At 44.4% G+C, this 26,595-nt stretch overlaps 2 protein-coding genes across 7 annotated transcripts in view; one reads left to right on the forward strand and one right to left on the reverse strand.

The window, feature by feature from the left end:
* lef1 (lymphoid enhancer-binding factor 1) overlaps nt 1-15,165 on the forward strand; it is a 60,319-nt gene extending 45,154 nt beyond the window's left edge. For all 6 annotated transcript variants that reach the window (XM_066679462.1, XM_066679459.1, XM_066679463.1 and 3 more), the window contains one exon: nt 13,717-15,165. Coding sequence is in view for 3 of the 6 variants with exons in the window: in XM_066679459.1 (XP_066535556.1) it covers nt 13,717-13,796 (80 nt within the window). In the remaining 3 variants the exon portion in view is untranslated. The remainder of the gene's footprint in view (nt 1-13,716) is intronic.
* Nucleotides 15,166-19,504: 4,339 nt separating this feature from the next.
* hadh (hydroxyacyl-CoA dehydrogenase) lies at nt 19,505-26,047 on the reverse strand. The gene is made up of 8 exons (XM_066679114.1): nt 25,830-26,047; nt 24,529-24,657; nt 24,270-24,427; nt 22,509-22,635; nt 22,153-22,242; nt 21,989-22,061; nt 21,770-21,886; nt 19,505-20,177 (listed from the first exon to the last, which is right to left on the reverse strand). Exons 1-8 carry the CDS (start codon nt 25,944-25,946, stop codon nt 20,059-20,061), a joined length of 930 nt encoding a protein of 309 aa, XP_066535211.1. The 5' UTR covers nt 25,947-26,047; the 3' UTR covers nt 19,505-20,058.
* Between the last annotated feature and the right edge of the window lie 548 nt (nt 26,048-26,595).

Genomic DNA, 26,595 nt, shown 5'->3' on the forward strand with positions numbered 1-26,595 from the left:
AGTTAGCCAGGTAATGTAACAGTGCATTAATCTCCAGTGATAACAGAATCACAATGAAAAAAGCAGACGACCTCTGGCCAATTCGCAGATTGAACATTTTCAAACAAAATTACTACTCAGTACAAACACTACTATAAAACTGTAATTTCCCAAAGGGCACATGTAAGGGAAAACATTTAAAACCATGGAAGGGAAAACCAAATTTCCAAAAGTTTATATAAAAAAATTGAACTGCAATTAATTGCAGTTTATTTGTAATTCGCAGTGCAGTGTTCAATAGGAAGAGAGCTACGGAACCTCAAAGTTAAGTGGCTAATGCAAAAAAAATAAATAAATAAAAATATTAAATTGTAGTATGTTAAATGCCACTTGATGGGTGGTTACAAGGTGAACACAGAAGAACTCTGTAAGATTGATACTAATAGTGTCAGATGCAAAAAATGGGTGTCCTGGTCAATTGACCTACTGTTGGCTTTCTAAGTGATTAGATGTACTAATGCTCTACAGATACACATTATACACAGTGTATTATGTGGTAAATTAAAAAATATTGAGGGAACAATTACTACACATTATGAAACACACTCTGCAGTGACATATCTTGTTTTTTTTTTCTCTTAGAATGTAATTTGACCAGAGGTATTTGAACATTTGAACATTGGCTACACTTCATCTTTCCTTATTAGGAGTCACAATCTAGTGTGGTTCAAGCTCTGTTCTCCCCCCATCTTGCTTTTTAATCTCTGGCATAGATCTCCAGCACACATTGCTGAGGCATGGCCACATAGCCAAGCTTGTGTTAGGAGAGTATGTTGTGATTGGGCTGGTTTTAAAAGAGCAAGGCCAGATGTAACCGCTCTCCTACCATTCACCCATATGGCCCCCATGTGTAATCGGCCCGACACCATGAATGAGCAGTGGCCTTGCCAGCAGTTTCTGCTTGCGCTTGGTTTTTCGCACCATAGCGGTGAAACTAGCCACCACATGGCTTAAAAAAAATAAAGCCCCCATAAAAGACAGAGCACTATAAACAAGGAAGAGCTCCTCTTCATTAGGTAATAGTCCATAGAAGCGAACATAGCAGCTGCCAGTATGAAACGAGAAGGCTTCTGTCTTCCTAATTTCCTTCTCTTTTCCCGTTTAAAGAGTCACTGCATCCTGTTATTCCGCTTCCTCTTTCTGTAGCGAAAAAGCCACGCAGATGTGACAAATCTGCTTGGCGGACGAGACGAAAGCTACCAGACAAAGGTTTTATGGTCGATCGATTCACGACCCCGTGGCTCTCTCTGAACCTAAATTGGAGCGCTTTTTTCTCCTCGTCTTTTCTTCTTTCGTGGGCTCGGGGCCGCTGGCGAGAAAAAGCAGTCTATCTCTGATCCAATAATTAGCAGTGCAGAGCAGACGGGGGATGGACACCCTTGCTGATTCATTGTGACAGCCTTAAACTAATATGCATAATACCAAGAATACTGCTGCTACCCTGAAAGCCCTCAATTTATGCAGATCCCAAGAGCTGGATTGAGGTTAGCTTAGCGTAGACTCCAGAAAACATCTTCTAAATGAACTTATTTGTCTATTTCTGTTATCCGCCTTCGCGCTCTCTGAGGAAGGGAACTCGGCTGTTTTTAATAGCATGCATCCATTTACACTTAATGTAAACTTCCTTATATTTTTTGGTCAAGATTTCTTTTCGCACGGATAGGTTTGTGGCCTTCGCCATTATAGAAACATTGCCTTTATTGTTTTTGGAGCTAAATAAATTGCAGATAAAATGTTCTTGCATGAGCCTTTGAAGTCAGAAACAGACTATTTTCTCTCTCTTCTTCAAAACATTTGGCATAACAACCCGGAAACGACAACCTGAGATACTGTTTCCTCTGTCTCCGTTCCTATATTCTGGAACTCTCTCATTCTGAGTTGAAGAAAGGTCCACAATTAGCTTAAGCGCTAAAAAAATAATCAAATAACTTATCACTCTCCGTGTCTTTTTGGCTGTTTGGACTTTTGTTGCTCCTGTTGGGCTTCATGGGTCTGTGCCTTCTGATTCACAGGCTTTCAGATGATTATCTGTGTGTGTGGGGGGGGGGCGGCACGGTGGCGCAGCAGGTAGTGTCACAGTCACACAGCTCCAGGGACCTGGAGGTTGTGGGTTCGATTCCCGCTCCGGGTGACTGTCTGTGAGGAGTTGGTGTGTTCTCCCCGTGTCTGCGTGGGTTTCCTCCGGGTGCTCCGGTTTCCTCCCACAGTCCAAAAACCGGTGCTCCGGTTTCCTCCCACAGTCCAAAAACACACGTTGCAGGTGGATTGGCGACTCAAAAGTGTCCGTAGGTGTGAGTGTGTGAGTGAATGTGTGTGTGTCTGTGTTGCCCTGTGAAGGACTGGAGGACTGGCGTCCCCTCCAGGGTGTATTCCCGCCTTGCGCCCGATGATTCCAGGTAGGCTCTGGACCCCCCGCGACCCTAAAATTGGATAAGCGGTTACAGATAATGGATGGATGGATCTGTGTGGGGAAATGCACACACACACACACACACACACCTTCCAGTCTCTTACCTTCATCACAGTGGCTTTGCTGCAGGCGAGAGGAAAGCTGTGGAACAATAATGGGCTGTTAGACTGGGATTGGGTTTAAAGCACCAGTCCCCAGCCTGATTCCTCAGAGCATGCTCCTTTAGGGGCCACCTGATCTCTGACTCAGGATAGAAGCTGCAGCACATGCAGTTATGAGCTTATAATTGTTTTTTTGTTTTGTGGCAGGGACTTGATTACGGAAAAGCATCAGAACGTTTAGTTAAAAATGTGGTCTTCCATGTTCATATCATTCACACTGTCTGACAAAGTGCAGCTCACTACAGGAAGTGCATGGGGCCAAATGGCATGCACTGTTTGTTTCGTAAATTAAGAAGTCACTTGTTACATGGATAGTTTTGTTGCTTTACCCTTCCTCACAGGTTCAGGATTTACTGTCGTTGCTGGCAGGCAGTTGGGTAAGATTTGCCCTGAAGCTGGGCGTGGCTGCAAAGGGCTTTGAGTGGTGTGTGAAGGCTGTCTAGGGGCAGTGTGGGAAAGTGGTGGAGGTAGGGGCGCTCTGGAGGACGCTGCTCAGTCATGAAAGGAAGAGCTGTTCCAGTCTGAATTTCAGCCCCACTCGCACTGCCCCGTCCACGGCCTCTGATGTGTGAGGGCAGGAGTCAGCTGTCAGCCTTTGATGAGGGAGAAGAGCAAGGGCATCCGAGAGGGAGAGGGAGCCCAAAAATGAAAATCCCTCGTATGAGAAAGAGCGAGAAGGGAGAGAGCTCTCTGCCTCTTCTGTGAAGCAGTGAGCTTGTCTCTCTCAGTGCTGCAATTAAGCGGGGATCAGCTCTAGCCCTTCTCAAAACCCTTCCACTCCAAATGAATCTCGGTGCCTTTCTGACACTTTGAGATAATTGGACAGGAGAGTGTTTTAATCTGAGTGAAATGTGCCAGTTAGGGGTTGCACAACTATTAATTTTTACTGGTTATTCTCATAGTAATTGATAGCTCAATAGGCCTGGATGATAGTGTACTGTAATTGGATATGGGACATGATTGGCAAGTTAGCTGACTGTGCTTCAATGACAGTAGTCTCTAGAGGGCACTAGGGAAGACTTATTTAAACTAGAGACGACTTACGGCGCTTTTGCACTAAATGGAACCAACACGGCTCTTTTGTTTTTCCACTGGCCAAATCTGGAACCTGGTCCCTGGAAGTTTTCAGTCCCAGGTCACTCCGGGTTCCAACCGTGCCGAGTAGGTACTAAATGGTGTAAACCCTACAGAGCGCTGATTGGCCAGAGCCATGTCAATCACCAGGAAATGCAGAGCTCATTCATATCCAGCACAAACTCACTGCTTGTTAAATCTCATAACTTACAGCAGCTTTTACATTTGTTTCATCAGACTCAAAATGGCGGCTCTTAACTTTACCTCAAGGTGTTTTTAAGAGGTTTAAACGCTCCTTGGGCCAATGCCCGACAAAAATCTCCAGTGAAAGCTACACGATGAGTAAACAGTGTCTAACTTTACCGTCACGGTTGTTGAATTTTTGTTAGAGACAGGTTTTTTCGACATCACCAGCTCCATTTTGTGGGGGAGCCCTGCCAGTGGAAAAGCAACAAGCTTAAAGCCAGCTGAGCCGAGCCGTGTAGAGCCGGACCATGCATTGGAAAAGTACCATTATTTATCTTTAATCCCCTAAGCAATTAAATTATATACAATGTCCCCCTATGGCATGAATGTACAATAGGGGGACATTACCTGCACTGCACCCCCTGGGTGTGGTGGGTGGAGGTAATAACTCCTGTACAGCTTATACATTGGAATGCTTTGGATGCTTTGTACATTATGAAAATATAACACGAGGAAATGTAAAACATAGTGCAGCTTTAGAACTGTGCACATTCAACTCACAAACAGCGGCTAGTGGTGGATGCTTCATCTTGAGGTGGTTATGGACAGCAGGAGTGTAATCTACTTGTAATCTCATGTAACTAATGCATTCTTATGTTGACATGTAGATGTTTGTAGATGCATTCTGGACCTTCTTTCACACTGACTGCCACAGTCCACTGCTTAAGTGTTGCTGTGCTTCTGATTAGTCCCCACGGAGCTGTCTAGGTGTTACAATTTCTAGTAGTAGACATGGAACTAAACAGCATCTGGGAAGTCACACTTTTATTTAACCCTATCCTGAAGTGTTTCAGAGTAACAGTGTAGGACTGGGCCCTTTTTCAGTCCGTAAAGTCATCTTAAATAAGAGCAGAACCTGATTCGCCATCAGCTCTCTTACTCTGAGAAGCTTTGTGAATATATAGTTTTGATCTCAGTTCAGTCTGACAGTTGTTTTCACACACCTGAGTCGCTCACACACAGAGAGAGAGAGAGGAGCTGCAGGATCAGTGACAGGCAGCAGGCCAGCGAGCGTTACTGCAGGCAGGAGCACAAGCCTTCTTATTCATCCATACCAACAGGACGAGAGCCAAAACCCAGCCTCTGCTGCACTGCACGAGTGACTGAAGTGTGTGTGTGTGTGTGTGTGTGTGTGTGTTTCTGTGCTACACAGTCTCAGAACATCATCTTAGCAAAGGATGGTTTTTAAATGGGAATGAATCCAATCAAACCTCAACACACCTCATTTACTCTAGTTTAACTGCAAAGTGGGACTGGACCTGAATATTTGGCTATTCGTTCATTGGCTTGGTATTTGGGTTTTTTTGTTTTTTAATTAATTGATTTATTTGTAGTTTTATTAATTTATAATTTTTTTCAATGCTCCACACCACCCATATTCAGGCTCTTCAGCGTTATAAACAGTGCTCTGCTCCGCTCCCGAACGCCCCACATATTCAGGTTCATCGATCTATTTCTCTGTACAAAAGTGCCTAAAGCCCAATTTATACTTCTGTGTCGAACCTACGCCATAGGCAAAGCATGGCCTATAGGCGAAGCACACCGCAACGACTGTGATTGGTCAGTAGTCAGACGGACATTGTTTATATCGGACAGAAGTATTACAGGAACATGAACTCCCCTCCTCCTCACACAGAGACCACAAACAGCAGCAAATTCATAGCAAGAGATTCCCTCAGACCTGAAGTGGACGGCAGGGATTAATTAAAATGTTGAACTGAGGGAAAAAAAGGACGACTCTGGGGGAAAAACTAACTCCACTAGAAGCGGGAAAACGTACCGGCTTTGTATTTGTTTCTTTGCTGGCGCCTCATGTAAACAGTGCTCTGTCCCAAACAACAGCAACCTCTCTAAATAGTTCACTTTAAAGATTTATAAAAGTAATTCTACTACACCACTACATTTTACACAGTATGGAGGAAGATGTTTCAGATTCAGCCCTAGTGGTGTGGCAGTGTAATTGCAGAGCGAAGCATAAACATTGGGCTCTGCATCTAGTCAACGCAGAAGTATAAATCAGCCTTAACACACTGAAACAGCCTACATACAGTTTACAATGTAGTTCATTTTGTCACCTTCATACCTTAGATTAACCCGGACATACACTGTGCTTTTAGTGACAAACGCCCCCAAAAACGCTCCGAAATGTGCCCTACAAGTTAGCCATAGCAGGTATTTGATGGCAGCTACCGTTAGTAGTAACAGATATCAAATACTTCTGTTTTTTGCACAGTACAGGGGGTCCTCGACTTACGACGTTGATCCGTTCCTACGTCGCGTTATAAACCGATTTAAGTCGGAACATACGTACATACTGTACGTAAATAAAATACTGTAAGCACTTCTCCTATCCTAACACCCATCCTCCTCGGTCCCGAGCCACGTAACCGTGTATTCTTCCGCCGCGCCACGCACACCAAACACGAAGTTCACGTTACGACGTTTACGACGCAAAACCACTTAAGTCGAAACAAGGCCTTATACAGTAAATGGGAGATGTGTCGTAACCACGAAACATCGTAACTCAGGACTGACGTAACCCGAGGACCTCCTGTATATCCAGAAATATTCCAGAGTGACCCTTAATTATGAATCTGATTCACCCGACTGCTGACAGAGCTTTTAAATTCTTTGTAGTCAAGAACTGACCATACAATGGAATGCTCTGTGCCAGCCAAACAATTAGGACTCGTAGGGATCTGGACTACGCCCAATAGTAAGCAAAGGCTGGAAGGGAATAACAACGTTCTCTGGAGTGATAAAGCACCACCCGATAGGCTCGGGATGTGTCGGAGTGTTGTTTGTGAATTAGACCTAAATATAGAACATCGGTTTCAGACCTCACTAATCTGAGTGCCATCAAATCCTCACAGCAATGCTTCGTTTTCTATTCTAAATATGGAAGGTTTATTTTTGTTTATTGTTTAATTTGGAGCTGCTGCTGTTTCTGTTGCTGTTAAGTCACACACAGATCTATTGTCCAGACTTCAGCCAGCTGCTGGAGCTGCGTGGAGGTCGAGACGCCCCTGTGTGTTGTGATGTCTTCTCCATTTCCTCTCCCTCTCTCTCTCTCTCTCTCTCTCTCTCATCGCTCACACTCCAGCCGTAGAGTTCCTCTCTTTGGGAGTAAATCTGGCTCCTATTGTGAATGCAGGCGGGTCCCCCAGCCCCCCCCCCCTCCTTTTCCTCCACCCCTCACCCCTCCGCCCTCTGAGTGGTGGCGGAGGCTCTTTGAAGTGGCCGCCGGTGGAGGAGTGCAGTCATTGTGCTTTGCTTTGATAGAGCCGCCCCTGGCCCGCAGCACCTCGGCCCCAGGCCCCCACACTGCTGCTGCCCTGGCCCCCACCCGCCAAGCCTCAGATGTGGGCAGCCCCCACCCAACCCACAGCCCATAGACCCTCATCCTCCTCCCCAACACACACCCACACACATGCACATGCATACACAAACACACACACACACACACACTTCTCCCTCAGCCACATGCCTGAGGTTTGTGAAAGCCTGTCGCCTCCCTTCAAGCTCTACCTTCATCCACATGCCATTTTTCCCCCTCCTTTCTCTCCCTCTCTTTGCCTCTCCATTTTTGTTCTGTTTGTCTTTTCGGGGTCTGCTTAGAGAGAGAGAGAGAGAGGGAAAAGAAGGACAGAGAGAGAAGAAAGAAGGAAAGACGGAGAAAGGGAAGGAAAGAGGAGAGAGTGGAGAAAGAGAAGGAGAGATGAGAAAAAAAGGTAAGGAAAGGAGAAAGGAGGGGGAAGAAAAGAATAGATGGGAAAAAGAAGGAGAGAGAAAGAGAAAGAAGGAAAAGGAAAAAAGAAATGAGAGAGGATGAAGTGACGGAACGAGAGGAAGAAGAGAAGGAATGAGGAGAAAGGGAAGGAAAAAGATGAGAAAGAAAAGGAAAGGGAAGGAGAAAGGAGAGGGTAAAGAAAAGAGGGGGAAGAGAAGGAGAGAGGAGAAAGAAGGAAAGAGAAGAAGAAATGAGAGAGGATGTACAGAAGGAATGAGGAAGAAAACAAGTAATGAGGAGAAAGAGAAGGAAAGGGATGAGAAAGAAAAGAGAAGGGAAGGAGAAAGAAGGAGAGGGGAAAGAGAAGGAGAGGGGAATGAGGGAGGAGAAAGAAGGAATGAGAAAGGAAGAAGAGAAGGAATGAGAGAGAAGAAAGGAAATAAAAGGAAAGAAGAGAAAGGGAAGGAAATAGAAGTGTGGGGAAAGAGGAGAAAGCGGGAGAAAAAAGGAGAGTGGGGGAAGCGAGGGAGTAAAAGGGCAGTGAGAGGAGATGAAAGTGAGAGGAGAGAGAGAGAGAGAGAGAAAAAGAGAGAGAGAGAGAGAACCCCTCCTCTTCCTGTAGCGTGGTTGGTGGCAGTGGGTTTATAAAGGGGTGATTGTGTGGGGGCTTTTCTCTATAATGTTAGTGTCTCAGGGCCAGAGGAACTGCTGACAGAACGGAGCACTTTGTTTTTAACATCATTTTCTTCCAGGTGCTGTTTTATTGCTGGGCTCCAGTTTTTTTAGCGGCTTCCCCCAAGCGCTGGACTCTTCTTAGCGGCCGTTTGGCTTTATGGACTGGCCACTGCCTCGCAGGGCGTCGCCAAAGAAAACGCAAAGCAAGGCCAGGCAACTGGCACCATGTCAGTACAGAGAGAGAGAGAGAGAGAGAGGGGCTTTCCACCCAGCTGGACTTAACACAACCCAGATTATGCACTCTCTCTCTCTCTCTCTCTCTCTCTCTCTCTCTCTCTCATTGTTGCAGCACACACTTTCAGCGCTTTATTAAGATACTCAGGCCTGCCAGAGTCAGACTGTGATGTCATACAGACTTTGATCTTTTTTCTTCACTATTTTCTGTGTCTTTCTCTCTCTCTCTCTCTCTCTCTCTCTCTCTCTCTCCCATTTCATTGATCTAGTCCCTATAGCGTAGTGAGAGTGAGCAGTTGTAGTTTGGAGCTGATTTGGGCAGGTACCCCGCTGTCTCCTGTGGCCTTGGCTCACTTAGAGGAGATGAAGCAGAAACGGTCAACAAATTTACTGTTTCCCCCCTCTCTCTCTCTCCCTCTCTCTCTTTCTCTCTCTCTGTCTCTTTCTCTCTCTCTCTCTCTCTGTCTCTTTCTCTCTCTCTCTTTCTTTCTCTCTCTCTTTCTCCCTATCTCTCTCTCTCTCTGTCTCTTTCTCTTTCTCCCTATCTCTCTCTCTCTCTCTCTCTCTTTCTCCCTGTCTCTCTCTCTCCCTCTCTCTCTCTCTAATTTCTTTTTCTGTCTCTGATGTCTCTCTATGTCCTAACACTCACATTTACACCGTCACACCCCTCGTTTCTCCGTGCCTGTTCTAGTGTGGATGGCTGTTGGTTGTCCCAGTTCTTTCGTTCTCTCAAGCGCCCCTGATGCAGCCCTCTTGTAATTCTGCATCAGATGACAACTCTGTGAAGGAAAAGACCTGTTTAAATAGAGATAATTATGTCTTTAAGTGTAGTTTGAGTTTTAACAAATGCCCCGTTTAAGTAGAAACACTTACATTTCTATATAGGGTCTGATTGATAAAATGGTGCTGTTGTACTGTCGTTAAAGCCATTCACGTGCTCTTTTAGAAAATACATTAATTAACCCCTCGCTGTCTGGTATTCGGACTTCAAGTTAAAAAAATGCTAAACAGAAAAACTGTGCACATGTTCTCTTCAGAAAGGCATTCACAGTCGGCCGTGCCCGGGTGATAGTGTCCGTGTAGTCACAGATGAGCAGGACATGAAAAGGGCTTGTGGGTCACTCAAGTGCCTCCACACATTAATGAGATGAATGAGTTATGAAACATGATCTCAACAACGTTTAGCACGTTTCTGTGGAAGCTTTTATTAACCCGTGTAAAGGTAAGACCAGCTGAATGGTGTGATGTACACAGGAAGCGTGCCCCATTTCTACTGTAAGCTGTCAGACCCATGCTCACCCTTCGGAAACAAAGTGTGCACTTCAAGGAAGGCCTTAGGGCAAGAATTGGGACAGGGGTTTCTCTTGACTTTATTTTTTTTTTCTCTTACTTCACTCTTCCTCTTTCTTTCCTTTTCTCATGCTTTCTTTTACCTTTCTTCCTCTTTATCTTTTATCTTTGTTTTTCCTCCTTCTCTGTCCCCTCTCACCCATTCTCCTGAAGGCTGTGCATGTGGGATTCTTTCACTTAGCTTAGAGAGAGAGAGAGAGAGAGAGAGAAAGGGAAAGAGAGATAGGGAGAGAGAGAGAAAGACAGAGAGAGAGAGCGAGAGAGAGAGCAAGAGAGAGTGCGAGAGAGAGAGAGAGCAAGAGAGAGTGCGAGAGAGAGAGAGAGAGAGAGAGAGCAAGAGAGAGTGCGAGAGAGAGAGAGCACGAGCGGTGGGTTTGCGGCTCCAGCTGCAGGCTCTTTGATTTGCTCTGGGAGGTGAACGGGCCGATTGAGGGACGAGAGGCCGTGCCAGTTATCTTAACCTCACACACTTCAAAGAGACTCGTCTCAGGGAGGGAAGGAGGGAGAGAGAGAAAGAGAGAGGGGGAAAAGGAGAGTATGAGAGCACAAGTGAGTGATAGGAGAGAGAGAGAGAGAGATTGAGACCTTGAGTGAGAGATGCAAAGAGGAGGGAGAGGGAGACAGAGTGAGGTAAAAGGAGTGAGAGGAGGAAAAGGGAGAGAAATAGAGGGAGGGAGGGAGAGTAAGTGAGAGACAGACAGTCAGCCAGAGAGAAAGACAGACTGCTCCTGGTAAACACCGGAGCGTTTCATTTCCTGCGAGTTGAGCCGAGGCATTCCTCTGCTGTAATGGGGAGTAGCTCTTCAGTCCTGCTCTATGTGTCACCGATTGTGTGTGTGTGTATCTGGTAGAAGGCCAGGTGTGTGTGTGTGTGTGTGCACACGTGTGTTTTGTGGTGGTGGGCTGTGTGTGTGTGTGTCTGGTAGAAGGCCAGGTGTGTGTGTGTGTGCACACATGTGTGTTTTGTGGTGATGGGCTGTGTGTGTGTGTGTATCTGGTAGAAGGCCAGGTGTGGTGTGTGTGTGCGTGTGCACATGTGTGTTTTGTGGTGGTGGGCTGTGTGTGTGTGTGTGGTGGGCCGGAAGGGCAGGCCGGCTCTTTTTCATGTGCTTGAGGAAGGAAAGAGGGCACAGGAGCTTTGAGGTGGAGGGATGAAAAGAGGGCATGGAGGAGGTAAATAAAAGCACCAGGGAGGCTTTGGTCACTGCTGCCATGTTCTCTCTCTCTCTCTCTCTCTAAGCTCACACTCTTGCTGTGCATCCATTTTTTCTATTTTGCTTACACTCTGTTCTGTATCTCCTTCATAAGGTACGTTTTTGAAGTGTCTGACGTTCCACCTGTCAAACACTCCTCTTTTCTATCTCTCCATCTTTTGGCGCTTTTCCACTGGAACCTACATGATTCGACTCGACTCGACTCGGCTCGTCTCTTTTGCCGTAGGTACTAAATGGTGACGTGTAAACCCTGCAGAGCGCTGATTGGCCAGAGCCATGTCAATCACCACAAAATGCAGAGCACATTCAAATCCGGCACAAACTCGCCGCTTGTAAAATTTCATAAATTACAGCAGCTTTTATGTTTATTTTTATTAGACTCACAACGGCAGCTCGTAACGTTATCTTGAGGGGTTTTGAAGAGGTTTAAACGCTCCTTGGGCCGATGGCCGACACATCTCCAGTGAAAGTCGAACGTGCAACAAGTACATCGAACACACGATGAGTAAACGGCGCCTAACTTTACCGCTGTTGTGGTTTTCAAAGCTAGCAATTCCATTAGAGATGTCACAGGCTCCATTTAGCGAGGGGGAGCTGTGCCAGTGGAAAAGCGATAAGCTTTAAGCGTGCCGAGTCGTGTAGAGCCAGACCCATGCGGTGGAAAAGCACCACTTCTGTCACGTGTCTTTCCCTCCCACCCTCACAGCCCACTCTTGCTCTCAGTCTTTCAACTCTGAGGTCAGTTCTCTCTGGATATTCACATATGCTCATCATCCACATGTGGCAAAGCCGTTAATAGGTGTGTGTGTGTGTGAGAGACAGAGAGAGACTTTCTCTCTGGACCTCAGCTCGAGGGAGCTTCTGTATTTTCTGTATTGTCTCCCTTTGATCAGGAATTCCATTTGATGCGCTTCTGAAATACGTCCGTAAAGCTTGTCAATAACCGAAACTGAGTCTGTAGCATTTAATTCTTTACGACACGTGGGGGATCTGATCGGTTTTAACGCGCTGTGTCAGGATGTTTTTTCTCTGTGTTGGAGAACTTGAAGGTTAGGGAACATCAATGAATGCTCAGAATGTTCTTCCCGCTTTCCATAAATATATCATACGCGGATAGAGATAGGTCAGGGTTGTATTTACAGGATTGCTCTGCCTGGATTTTAATGGCTGAGACCGCTCTGCACGAACATCGGGCCGGTCCTTGACCCGCGTGACTTCACCACAGGTCCGTTCAGGGTCATTATAAATTGAGCAAAGAGGCGTTTGATGTATTTTGTTCCTCGCGATGTGGGAGTAAGGTGTACGGAGAAACTACAGGTTGCGCAATCCCAAAATCCAACACGAGGCGTGTTCTCTCAGTACCTGCGTGGGTTTCCTCTGGTTGCTCCAAGTTCCTTAAAAGATGATGGTAGGTGAATTGGCTGTGTGAAACTGTCCACGGAATGGATGAGTGTGTAATTGTCTTCGTGTGTGTGGTGTGAGAGAGAGAGACAATGGGCGAATGTGTGATGCCCTGGGATCAACAGGCACCCCATCCAGGGCGTAACTGCTTTGTAGTCAATGACATAGGGCTGGTTCTGGACCCACTGCAAACCTGATCGTGATGATCTTGGAATGGAAGCAGATTCTATGAAAAATGACATAGAAAGTTACTAGAGTCTGTGGTAAATCCCATTCTCTCTGCTCCACTGACCATATAGTGCCCTTTATAGCTCTACATTTACAAACTATTGTTCTGCATATTTTGTTACCCCCCTTTAACCCTGTTGTTAAAAGCCTAGGACCCCTAAAGGACCACCACAGAGCAGGTATGGTTTGGGTGGAGGATCACTCAGCGCTGCAGAGACACTGACGTGGTGGTGGTGGTGGTGTGTTGATACGAGTGAATCAGACACAGCAGCGCTGCTCGACTGAGGATAACGTTCTGTGGGCGGCACCCTGTGTCCACTGATGGACTACAGGAAGACACACGTAAACTGTGCAGTTACAAACCGAGCTACGAAATGGAGCCTGTGGAAACCCATCTCAAACGAGAACCGTGGGCTTTGAAAACCACAACAGTTAGACGCTGTTTACTCGTTGTGTATTCGTGGTTGTTTTAGTTCTTTTGGACTTTCGCTGGAGATTTTCTTCAGAACCCCTCGGGGTAACGTTACGAGCGGCCTTTGTGACTCGGATAAAAGCAAATGTGAAAGCTGTTGCAACTTCAGCGGATTTACAAGCGGTTAGTTTGTGCTGGAGCTCTGCATTTTGTGGTGATTGACAGGGTTTATACGCCACAATTTATAACCAACTCGGCTCAGTTGGAACCGTACGCGAGCAGGGACTAAAAAAAGTGCTTGGTTGTAGGGACCAGGACCAGATTTGGCCAGCGGAAAAGTCGAGTTTAGGTTCCCTGCAGTGCCCTCTGGTTCGGTATTGAGTTCAGACAAGTTTTTGAACATTGCTAAAACTTTGACTGATATATTTACATAATGTACCACATTAACATAACGCTGAATCCTGTTTGAAGCTGTGATTGATTTGTTTGTAAAGCAATGCACCCTCAGTGAACTCACCCTGTGTGTGCTGTGTCCCAAACAGGAGGAAAACGAGCCGCTTTCTCCTCGTGCAAAGCAAAGGCAGCAGCTACAGGGCCCCTCCTGGAGATGGAAGCCTGCTAGATTCCACGAACCTCTGACCCCTCCGTGACCTCTTGACCCCCGCCGACCTCTTGGAGGGCTCCAGCTCTCAGCCGTTCCTGCTGTAGAGACACTGAACTGAAAACAGACAATCACTATTCTCCAAGACACACACACACGCTTAGCCCACCACACACACACAAACAGCACACACACCGTCGCTCGGGGTTCTGTTGAATTTTTGTTTTTTGGCTTCTTTGGTTCTCTCTTCAAATTGCTCCCAAAGTTATTGCACTGATGATCTGTTCCGGTAATTTGTAAAACAACAAATACGCATCACCACATGCACGCAGAAAGAGGGAAGAAATAAACCACACCACCTTCCACGGCTGTCCCTAAGTTATTTTAAGTTATTTGGCTCCTCTGTACAGTCCAGTCAGTTCAATCCGAGCACTGTTTAACCCCTTCACTCTCTCTCTCTCTCTCTCTCTCTTTACACTGTCACTCCTCTCACTCCTCTACTATGTAGCAGTCCAGGGGTCCTCACACCCTTTCCGAAGAGTTTGGTTTGCAGCATGGAGGGTTCGTACATGGGCTTGGAAACATTCTCTCAAGACATGGTTTTGTTTTGTAATTTTACTTTTTGACCAGTTGGTGCAAAAAAGGATCAACGACGTTCCGAGTTAACTTTTATTTTAAGGGTTTAAGTTCATTTTGAATTTGTTCCAAAAAGAAATTCTTTTCATTTCGTTTCTTGGTGTATATTTTAAGTGATTTTTTTTTTATCTTAATTTTTTTTATATATACTGGTATATATGAGAATAAGCTTTGAGACAGGATTTTTTTTCTTGTTGAAGCATCTTGCAGAAATGACATTGAAAGGCTTCTTTTTGGTTTTGTTTTGATAACTGTTTGTAACTAACAGTGACCTCCCAGTCTTGCTCAGATGTAAAAAATAATGCTCAGCTATGTGTACTTTCTAAAGAAATGTCTGGATATGTCACTTTTTTCTCTGTATTTTTGCAGGCGACATTAGGACAGAGGTGTTAGAGTGGGTACTCAGAGGCCTATATTTTATTGTTCTAAATTGACAAATGAAACAGATATATATATATTTACCCCAGCACTTGCCAGTCTCTTTTATTGCAATGTTCCTCTGTCCTCTCTATCTGGTAGGTAATAGTGTGGTCTTCTGCCATGTTGTTTATTACATGCAAGCGTTTCTGTAACATTTTATTAATTTTATGTTCTATTTTTAGTATTATCAGATGCATTTCTTTTCTTTTTTTTTAATAAAAACAAAACATTGTCTTATTTTGAATCACTGTCATCTTGGTTAGGCACTTTGCTTCCAAGTGGTCACATCTAAACTGTGTTTCTACATGCCTTTTTGTTTTTTTAAAGAAAATAAATAGGAATCTTTGACTGAGGTTTCCTCTTTGATACCTTTGTTTGTGCTGCTTGGACTTGGAGATATGCAGCCTTTTGCAAATATGGCCTTTAAGGAGAAGAGGAAGGGGAAAAGATGTCTGAAGAAGGTGTGAGGGTTTCCTATAAAAACCTGTGCTGCTCTGGAGTAGGGTGACCACACGTCCTCTTTTACCCGGACATGTCCTCTTTTTTAGACTTAAAAAAATGTCCGGGCGGAATTTCACAAACGACCGGACATTTTGTTTTTCTAGCGCTTACATAGAACTTCGAGAACTTTCGTTCACAAACTAGTCCCGCCCCCCCTACTCCGATTGGTTCGCTTGAGTGAGAAGGGGGCGTGGTGAAGTAGCCTAAAATCTTCTGATTGGACGGCCTGACTGTAGCGCTACCGTTATTGGTCGATAACCTTCTCTTCTCTGGTCACCCTACTCTGGAGTCTCTTCAAATGGCTCCTGAAAATGAACCAGCAAATAAAAGCTTCTAGATTCCACACCTGAGGCAAACTTCAGACAGGGTTAAATACATGATACTGAAAAAGAGAAAGCTTAAAATATACTGAAGTAAAGCGCCGATGTGGAACCCACTGCGGGAGCTGAAGTACACGTCAACTTTTGTGAGAATGACCACTGTGTTTTAATTTCATAGGTTACAATTCAAGGGCCTTGATTTTAAAAATGTAGCCTAGATTATTACTCTCTTACTGCACTGTGTAATTACAGCCCTGTATTTTAGTGTTCATTTACAACGGGAAAAAATTACAGACGGTTCATTTATTGTGTGCGCTGGTGTTGTGGTAACTGATTATACAGCGCCATCTTGTGTTTGTAGCCTTAGCAACCTGTGGTCCACTCGGTTCACTTAGGCCTAATGCTGCAGTTTTTTTTCTCCACAGGTTTTCACTAGTTTCAGCCTAGAGAAGTTATTTTGGTGTCATCTGATGCAAAGTCTTGCCAGTTATTACTTATTGGAACAGAAATGATGTCATCAGTGAGATGTTTTAAGACGCCAAAACGCACAGGGACAAATGTGGTGAATCAAAACAAGGCATTTAGACATTAACTTTCCTTTGAAGTGACTAATCTTTAAAGGGCCCATATCCTGGAACTGAAATTTGACTAGGATTTGACTAGGATTGAGGAGTGTGGTGTGTTCTCCCTGTGTCAGCATGGGTTTCCTCTGGGTGACTGTCTGTGTGTTGTGTTCTTGCTTACAGATAATGAATGAAAGATAATGAACCTTCAATTAAATTTATGTTAGTCCTGCCTTTTTCATGCTGAAGTTGTATGGAGATGTTCAGCCTGGGCTTCTGTTTCAGACCAACAGCAAATCAGCGCTGCAGTAACACTGAGAACGATCTGCCATTCGATTCATACCAGTGTCGTGGTGGTTCTGGCCACTGAGGGTCTGCAGACTACAGCCTGCAGTTGTAGAACTACAAAGTGCTCATGTATAGTCAGCAAACCTGATAAAATGGACATTTACTGTAGAAATAGGTTTGAGTTAAATATAGAATGTAAATGAATAATAATAAGCTGTGCTCTGCTCATCGAAAACAACTTCCAGTTCGGGGGGGTGGTCAGAAATGAGAAAGTGATGAGAAAGTGGTGCAGTGTAAAACATCATCAAAGACAGCAGATGAGAGGATGGGGAGAAATAGGAAGTGATTAGACAAAAGGGAGGAGTGGCCTTGAGGTCAGTTTTCTTCCAAACTTTATTAGGAAGCTCCATCTCAGGCTGTGATGATGAGTTTGTTGGGAGCCTGTACTGCAAGCCTGGACCACCCAAGAAAGTTTTCTGTTAAAGGCTAAGCACCAGCGATATGAAAGTGTCAAACAAATAAATACAGTGGAAGTTGAGTTCCTAACTTGTGTTTATTGATAGTCAGAAAACATGTTATTTCTTACTAATTCAAGGAATAAGGTTTAAAAGACCGTTGGTCCCCCCCCACAACGGTGTTCGGAAACTCTAATAGGCGTCTTGTCTGTGACGTAGATGGTGGACAACAACTCTAGAAGCTGCACTTAATTTAATGCAAAATGATGAAAAGGTGTGTTGTTTGTGGCTGCAATCATTCAATGTACAGTGGGACATCTGTGCACAAATGGCCCAAAGATCCCAAAATATCCAGAAAATGGACTAAATTTGTCAACTTTAAACGGGCACTTTGGAAAGGACCATCCGCTCACTCCGTTATCTGTAGCTCATTTCACTGGCGCTTTTCCAACAATATGGGCATGTAAGGACACCAACGAAAGGTGTTCAAGAGCCTCTGTAACATGGAGGTAAACAGGGTAAGGACACTCACTTCGCCTGTTTTAGTTGGTGTTAGTTAACGTTAGCTTGACTCGCTAAACTCGGTGGCTCAGATTATACTCGGCTACGTAGCTGCATTACGGAGGTTTATAGTGTCGGATGAATTCGAGTTCGATCACATTTACAAGAATAACGGTACCTCTACATTTGAGTTTAGCTTATTGCTAGGCTATTGTCATGAATAATGTTGGTTATTTAGCTAGATACTGTCATAACAATCAGTCATAACGGTGTTTTACCGCGGCGTTGTTCAGCTGTTGTCCACCAGTGACGTCACAGACGCGTTCAAGATTTTCCGTAGCGAGCTCGGGTTTTTCCGTCAATTTAATAAAATTGTAGTTTTGATTTGTCAATTTAATAAAATCGTCAATTTAATAAAATTGTCAGTTTTGAGCTGCTTTTTTCACTTTAATTCATACTTATATCTGTCAGTAACTAAAATAATGTGAAATATTCATGGAGGTCCTTTAAGTGGTGCTTAGCCTTTAACACCAGCTGCTCATAAGCCTTTTTGAAGTCTTAAATTTGTATCTGGAATTCGCCTGAAGTGCTAAAGGAGCTGTGATCAGGGAAATCCCCGCCTCAATAACAACCTCTCCAAATTAAATTTTTTTTTCAGGAGTTTAAACACCAAGGGACAAGACTGGGTGCAGCCGAGAAATTGGAGACCATTGCTTTGGGAATGAAAGAGTGAAGAAAGTGAAAAGAAGAACTGTGTTTAGTATTTTGTACTTAGTAAATGTACTTTGGGCAGCTGTGGCCTTAAAGGTGCTATCTATGATTTCAGTGCGATACTGTTTCCTCAGTGTTTGCCTGATTTTCTGTCAGTTGTGCGCTGAAAAAAAAGCTCTGATGTTTCTACTTAGCCCTGGTTCGATAAATGGGAATAAAGCATGACTCAGGCCAATCAGCAAGAGGGAGGTTTTGTGCACCTGCACAGGATGGAGGAACGGGAACACTCTGCTTCTTACCTGAACCTTTGTTCCACCGTATAGATGCAGCCAGTTACATTTTTTAACGTAGAACAGACACAAAATTTGGGCAACTGTTGCCAACTTTGCATAACAGCACGCACTATGATACGGAGAGTGCTACAGCTCAAGCTGCAGATGAGTTTCTGTGGTATTTCAGTGAATAAAACTTACAGGCAAGTCCAGCTTCAACAAAAAATAAACTACAGTTGGCTTCTTAGTCAAATGTTTGTCAGAGATTCTGAAGGAGCACTGACAGGAGGAGTGTGTTTTTTATTTTTTATTTTTTTTTTGCTGTGAGAGTATCTAAGATTCTCCAGAATCATAGACAGTGCCTTTAAGGCCAGAAAAATGTCCTGAGACCAGAAGGTTGCTGGTTCAATTCCCAGGACTGGCAAGAAAAAAATCAGGGAGGGGGCAGTGAAGAAACTGTGCTTAGTCCCTCCCCCTAAATTCCCTTGACCAAGGCTCCTAATCGCCCTAATGCTCCCTGGGCACTATGGCTGGCATCCCGCTGCTGCTGGGTGTGTACCACACATGGGTTAAAAGCAGAAACTCAATTTGCTTCACAGGAATGTGTGGACTCTGACTTTTCTTTGTGTGTTTGGTTCATGGTGATGCCTCATATGTAGCTGGGTGGCCAAATATGTTTAATTACTGCCCTTCTCTCTTTGGGTGGTTGGATGTTCCACCCTCTGCCACCACCACTTAGTGGTCAATGCAGGTGTCCGTTAGCTAACAAAACACAATCGGCAGCTGTTGTCAGATCCAGAGTTCCTCTTTGAAGTGCACACTTTTGTGATGTTGCTGAAGGGCACAAAATGTTCAAGAACACTACTGCCCCAGAAGATGAAAGGGATGGGTCTCACGGCAGCCTCACACACCTGCGAGTGTGAGTAATGGGACAGGGCCTTGGTGTCCTCCTCCAAGCACTAAGCTGATTTACGGACTGATCAAGATGGGGAACTGACGCCATCTGCTGGATGATGGTGTAATAGCCCTTTTAATGATAATTCCAGAGGATTTCACAATTTTGTTCAATTTCAATGCAAAAATTCAGCTTTTTTATTTTTATTATCTTTGCGTTCTGCAGAACAGTGCATTTCACATTAAACACACACGGCTCAACTCCAACTTTTATAGGGGGTTAATGGATATAGGCCAATAAATGACTTTAGTAGTGTTTCCTTCCCCTTGATGGGGCAATAACCAGGACATGTTCACGTCACTAAGAATTAGAATTGTTTTTATTCCATCGTACAGCATCTCTGACGTTAAAAATGGAGGGATTTCAGACAAATTTCATGACCGTCTGTTCTCTACGGCGCATTACAGCAAGGCACTAGCATCTCTCTCTTTACTGTTAGACAACAACTGCAGTTTAAAGATCTTCTGCCACTAGCTCTCTCTGACTTCTTTACATTCTTCATTACACTTATTTTTTGTCATTTTTCCTACGAGTGTCATACACCTGCACTCACCAAGGCAAATTCCTTCTATGTGTAACACCCGTGGTGAAATAAAGCTGTTCTGGTTCTGGTCATTGTTTTCTGGATGAGGTGAAAGGGTCAGTTCCGTTCTTGTTCTGGTTACTTGTACTTATAGAATCCCTCTCCAGTCTTCTTGCCTAACTTGCCCTCAGCCACCAGCTTATTGAGCAAGACACTTGGTGCAAACAGAGGGTTGTCAGGTTCCATCTCATTCCAACCTGCAACCACACAAACAAAATCAAATTAATGTCTGATAATAATTCACTATATAAATATACTAATGTGGGCGGCACTGTAGCGCAGCAGGTAGTGTTGCAGTCACAGCTCCAGGAACCTGGAGGTTGTGGGTTCGAGTCCCGCTCCGTGTGACTGTCTGTGAGGAGTGTGGTGTGTTCTCCCTGTGTCTGCGTGGGTTTCCTCCGGGTGACTGTCTGTGAGGAGTTGGTGTGTTCTCCCTGTGTCTGCGTGGGTTTCCTCCGGGTGACTGTCTGTGAGGAGTGTGGTGTGTTCTCCCTGTGTCTCAGTGGGTTTCCTCCGGGTGACTGTCTGTGAGGAGTTGGTGTGTTCTCGCTGTGTCTGCGTGGGTTTCTTCCGGGGAACTGTCTGTGAGGAGTGTGGTGTGTTCACCCTGTGTCTGCGTGGGTTTCCTTCGGGTGACTGTCTGTGAGGAGTTGCTGTGTTCTCCCTGTGTCTGCGTGGGTTTTCTCCGGGTGACTGTCTGTGAGGAGTTGCTGTGTTCTCCCTGTGTCTGCGTGGGTTTTCTCCGGGTGACTGTCTGTGAGGAGTTGCTGTGTTCTCCCTGTGTCTGCGTGGGTTTTCTCCGGGTGACTGTCTGTGAGGAGTTGCTGTGTTCTCCCTGTGTCTGCATGGGTTTCCTCCGGGTGCTCCGGTTTCCTCCCACAGTCCAAAAACACACGTTGGTAGGTGGATTTGCGACTCAAAAGTGTCTGTGAGTGTATTAGTGAATGTGAGTGTGTGTCGCACTGTGAAGGACTGGCGCCACCTCCAGGGTGAGTCCCCGCCTTGCGCCCAGTGATTCCGGTTAGGCTCCGGACCCACCGCGACCCTGAACTGGATAAGCGCTTACAGACGATGAATGAATGAATGAATATTCTAATGCTGTGGTATCGATATCAAGACTGCGGTATGAGATTAAACCACTCAAATCAAACCGTAAAAGGCACTGTGCAATTGTGACCACAAATCACGGTACTGATACTGGTCTGTATGTGTTTAGGTGATTTAATGTATAAAATGTACCAGCTTTGGACAAGGCCACATCCCACATCCAGAAATTAATAATGTGTTTTTAGCACTGAGAAAAACATTAATACCCTGTTTTCTGAATAGAACATAGCATCATACTATATTCTGTTTTCTATAAATAAATGTTAATGGATCCTTATTTCCTAGTCATGCTGCTCAAATGCCTTACACACCTGACATAGCCTGCTTTTATCGTTTCTTCTAAGATACCTACGCAGTATTGGAAATCTAAAGAAGTGTGAAATCATAATTCCAGAAAGGAACCTTCATTCATTTATTTATGTCCATCACAGGGCACAACACACTCACCCGGTCAGTCTCACACTCTCAGCTGTGGACACTGCGGATAATCCACCTGCACGTGCTCTTATACTGTGGGAGGAAACCCGCATAGACACGTGGGGAACATACCAAACCCACAATCCCAGAACCCTGGAGCTGTGTGACAGTGACACTACTTGGTGCACCACCAAAAACATTTAAATAAACGTATTTTCAAAATAATATGAAGGTAAGGGATGTTTTATCTATATTCAGAACTCACCATCGATTATAAATTTTGATGTGTCCAATCCTACATAGTCCAGAAGCTCAAAAGGACCCATAGGATAGCCAGCCCCCAGCTTCATAGCTACATCAATGTCTTCTTTTGAACCATGACCTAATGAAAGACAGTGAAATTATTTCCAAAGCTACTGACAGAACCATAATCCGCTGTAATAGGAACATGCTTTTCTTAATCTTGTATACGAGGAGTGTGTACCTCGCTCATGTAGTCGTATAGCCTCCATCATGTAAGGCACAAGCAGACGGTTTACCAAGAAGCCAGGAGTGTCCTTAGAGAAGAGCAATGTTATAAAAGACGAGCAGACCATGCAAAACCACCTGATACTCCATAGTGCGTAATGTGTTCTATGTAACACCTACTTTGCATGATACAGGATGCTTTCCTAAAGCTTTGCTGAAGTCAAAGAGTGCATCAAATGTCTGCTGGCTCGTTCCTGGAGCCTGGACCACCTAAAATCAGGGGAAATAGAGTGAATAAAGCACATTCCAACAAACAGTCAAGTAATTGTGCTCCTGGAAGGAGAATAAATTAACACTGTAAATAAAGGGAATATTTCTTAGTTCAACAAGTTGCTTTAATCCAACAGCAATGTAACGCAGAATAGCTTTTTTTGTGTGTCCATGACTTGTTCCCTTTATATTAAAGACTGTATTTACATGTGGCTGTTGTCTGTATGTAGAAGGCCTGGTGAAAACATCCAAACACCCTTACTAACCTCAACCAGCTTCATCATGGGAACAGGGTTGAAGAAATGGAGACCCCCAAACCGATCTAACCGAGCTGTAGAGCCGGCAATGGCAGCAACAGGCAGCGAGGATGTGTTACTGGCAAAGATGGTGTGTCTGACAGAAAGAGACAACACAGTGTAATTAATATGACTGTATTTATCGTATCTGTTGGTCCCACTGTTGATTAGTAATGAAACTCTAGGTCAGTGGTCAAAGTTGTTATCCCAGCACCAACAATGTAGCACAGTTCGTTTTATATTGCTTAGTTACATCATTATAATTACATTTGCATACAGTCTACATTCTGCATGGACTTTGTTAAATCTCAATTTCAAGACTTTTCTTCCTGGTTCCATGTAAAAATAACATAAAACATATTTTAAACTGTTTCTTTGCCAACCCCAGATCATATATGTGTCTCTTCTATTGACAAATTCCTATGTGGCATTGATTAATGCCCACTTTTAATAAGGAATGCACTGATCTGGGAGTTGTAATCTGATGTCGATATCCATGTTTTTCCATATCCATATTCACAATTCAGAAATATACATTTATTAATGGGTTCGATTCCCGCTCCGGGGGACTGTCTGTGAAGAGTGTGGTGTGTTCTCCCCGTGTCTGTGTGGGTTTCCTCCAGGTGACTGTCTGTGAGGAGTTGGTGTGTTCTCCCTGTGTCTGCGTGGGTTTCCTCCGGGTGCTATGACTTAAGCGCCTTAGTTGCTTAAAATGCACTGTAAATACAGGAAATGCTGGAAAATGGAATAAGCTTGCAGCAATGCTAATTAACGTTAGCCGCTAGCTAGCTGACATTGACGCTGGTCATACTACTCGTGTGTGCGTTTACCTGCGCTATTCCTGAGCCCATTAATCCTCCTCCGATGACAGTGATATGTTTAATGGCCGTGTTTCTCGCTGCAGACGAACACAGTGTTCTAGTGAACTGTTTAATTGTATAGTAAAATAAATAAATATTGGCGGCACGGTGTCACAGCAGGTAGTGTCACAGCTCCAGGGGCCTGGAGGTTGTGGGTTCGATTCCCACTCCGGGTGACTGTCTGTGAGGAGTGTGGTGTGTTCTCCCCGTGTCTGTGTGGGTTTCCTCCGGGTGACTGTCTGTGAGGAGTGTGGTGTGTTCTCCCTGTGTCTGCGTGGATTTCCTCCGGGTGACTGTCTGTGAGGAGTGTGGTGTGTTCTCCCTGTGTCTGTGTGGGTTTCCTCAGGGTGACTGTCTGTGAGGAGTGTGGTGTGTTCTCCCTGTGTCTGCGTGGGTTTCCTCCGGGTGCTCCGGTTTCCTCCCACAGTCCAAAAACACATGTTGGTAGGTAGATTTGCGACTCAAAAGTGTCCGTAAGTGTGAGTGAGTGTGTATCTGTGTTGCCCTGTGAAGGACTGGCGCCCCCTCCAGGGTGTATTCCTGCCTTGCGCCCAATGATTCCAGGTAGGCTCTGGACCCACCGCGACCCTGAACTATATAAGGGTTACAGATAATGAATGAATGAATGAATAAATAAATATTTATTTTAGCGCAGAAGCCAAGGGCCAATACAACTACCCACTTCTGGTGTAGAATTTAAGCTGTCAAATGTTTAATCATGTGACCAATACTGACATCATCCTGCATGATAAAGCCCACGCTTACACTGTCTTTGTACATTGCAAATTAGGTTGGACCTAAAATATGGACACTCCTGGGCCTCGGTGGAGCTGTTTGAGAATCACTGGTCTCAGTTAATGTTCTCGCTTACTCTGGAGCCGCTTTATCAAGTGCCGAAAAGAGATCCTGTTTAACTTTGAGATTCTCCACAATGGCCTCCACCACAAGGTCAGTTTTCTTCACCACTGAGGTGACATCCGTACTTGTGGAAATGTTCTTCAGCACCTTCTGAACAAACTGCTCTCCAGCCTGGATGAAAGAGAAAATAAAAAACTAATTCTACTGCTGCTCCTGCACTCCTGGGATTGGTCTTAGCTTTACATGACACTTCACTGTTATTGAGAGCTAACCTCAGGGTTGTCTGCAAACTTCTTCTTCACCACTCTCTTCAGGCTGCCCTCAATACCCTTGGTAGATTTTTTCAGGATGTCCTCTGAGGTGTCCACTAGCACCACTGAGTGTCCTGTAGTTGCAGCAACCTGAACAGATAAACAAGTATTACATTATTAATCTGTTTAATACATTTATAGATACCCCTTATTATAAGTGAATTCAGCTACTTTAAGCTGTCCCCAAAACAAATGCAATTCTCTCAAACAGCTGCACACGAACTAACCCCTACAAGCTTGTCTCTGTTCATTAAAATGACATGTAAAAAGTTATTACCGATAGGAAAAATAAAACAGAATTGCCTTAAAAGTGGCTTAGATATAATTCTACACCTTCGCTTTCATTCAATCTCAACTTACCCGCCATGGCTAGCTTGTAAACCGAAAAAAAAAAAACTAAGTTGACACGATTGGTTCTTGACATTTATGACATAAGAAACCCTCTCTGTCTGAATTGACTTGTTTGAAACCGTCTTTGGAATGATGTAGTTTCAGGGTGGAAATGCTTACTGCACTCATGAGACATAATCTAACATTTTTCACTGGTGGGTGTCTTTTAGCATTGGCCAGAGAAGTGTAAAGCCCCCTTTGCGTCCTCTGAAGTAAATGGTTGTATTTGTGTTGTAAGCTGATCTAGGGTCCCATTCATCACTTTAAAAGGCTCGGTAGAAGTAAGCCCTTATTAAACCAATACACATTATGTGTACACAATATGCAACAGTTTTGAAGAACAGGCGAAATTCTGTGAGTTTTGGGGTGTTATACTGTTTTCTTTGCAAGTTACATTTCTGAAACATTTTTCCTTTAATTTCATTTCTATTCTATGAAATAAATAACGCATATTCCGCTGCAGTTCTTTGGGATTTATAAGCGGTATTTTTGTAGACATCACATTTTAAAACGCTACACCTCGGTATGTGTGCCCACTTTATTCAGAAATTTTCTAAAATTCTCCGTTCCACCTTAAATCCCTCTGTAGAGTGCAGTGACTCGCTCTAGCGCTTTGAACGTTACCGCGGCGCCTTTTAAGGTGGAACGGAACGTTGGAAAAATAAGCTAACTTCAGTTTGTGTATGAAGTAAAAACGAATTAGACAACGCAAACTGAAAAAAAGACTATGACTTAAGCGCTATAGTTGCTTAAAATGCACTGTAAATAAAGGAAATGCAGGAGAATGGAATAAGCTTGCAGCAATGCTAATTAACGTTAGCCGCTAGCTAGCTGACATTGACGCTGGTCATACTACTCGTGTTTGCGTTTACCTGCGTTATTCCTGAGCCCATTAATCCTCCTCCGATGACAGTGATATGTTTAATGGCCGTGTTTCTCGCTGCAGACGAACACAGTGTTCGGGTGAACTGTTTAGTGATGAAGGCCATTTCTGTATAAAGTCTCAGTGCAGCTCTGTCTGTCTGGTGCAGGAGGAAGGCTCTCTGCCCAATGTTCACTTCAAGGCCATGACCTTTCACACACTTTTCCATACAAAAAAAAACTCCAATCTCACATGCATTCACACATACAAATCTTCTGGGTAAAGTCAGGAATATTTCTGTATTACTGTGCATGTGTGAAAGGGGAAAAGCTGTGTTTACAAGTTACAAATCTTAGTAGGAATTTCTGAGGAGAACTTGAAGGCATCATTAATACACATTCAGGCCACTAGGTGTGTATATAATATGATGAATGTCTGGAGAAATGGCTGATACCTTGACAAATAAATTACAAATGCAAAAAAACAGTTATGAAGGAGTGCTGCAGAGAATGAAGGATTGAAATTTACAAACTTATACTCATGGATGAGGGCGGAACGGTGGTGCAGCAGGTAGTGTCGCAGTCACACAGCTCCAGGGACCTGGAGGTTGTGGGTTCTCAGACAGACATTTGGCAGACACCGCTCCGGGTGACTGTCTGTGAGGAGTGTGTTGTGTTCTCCCTGTGTCTGCGTGGGTTTCCTCCGGGTGACTGTCTGTGAGGAGTGTGGTGTGTTCTCCCTGTGTCTGCGTGGGTTTCCTCCGGGTGCTCCAGTTT

The sequence above is a fragment of the Hoplias malabaricus genome, chromosome 8 (genome assembly GCF_029633855.1).
Source record: "Hoplias malabaricus isolate fHopMal1 chromosome 8, fHopMal1.hap1, whole genome shotgun sequence".
NCBI lineage: Eukaryota > Metazoa > Chordata > Actinopteri > Characiformes > Erythrinidae > Hoplias > Hoplias malabaricus.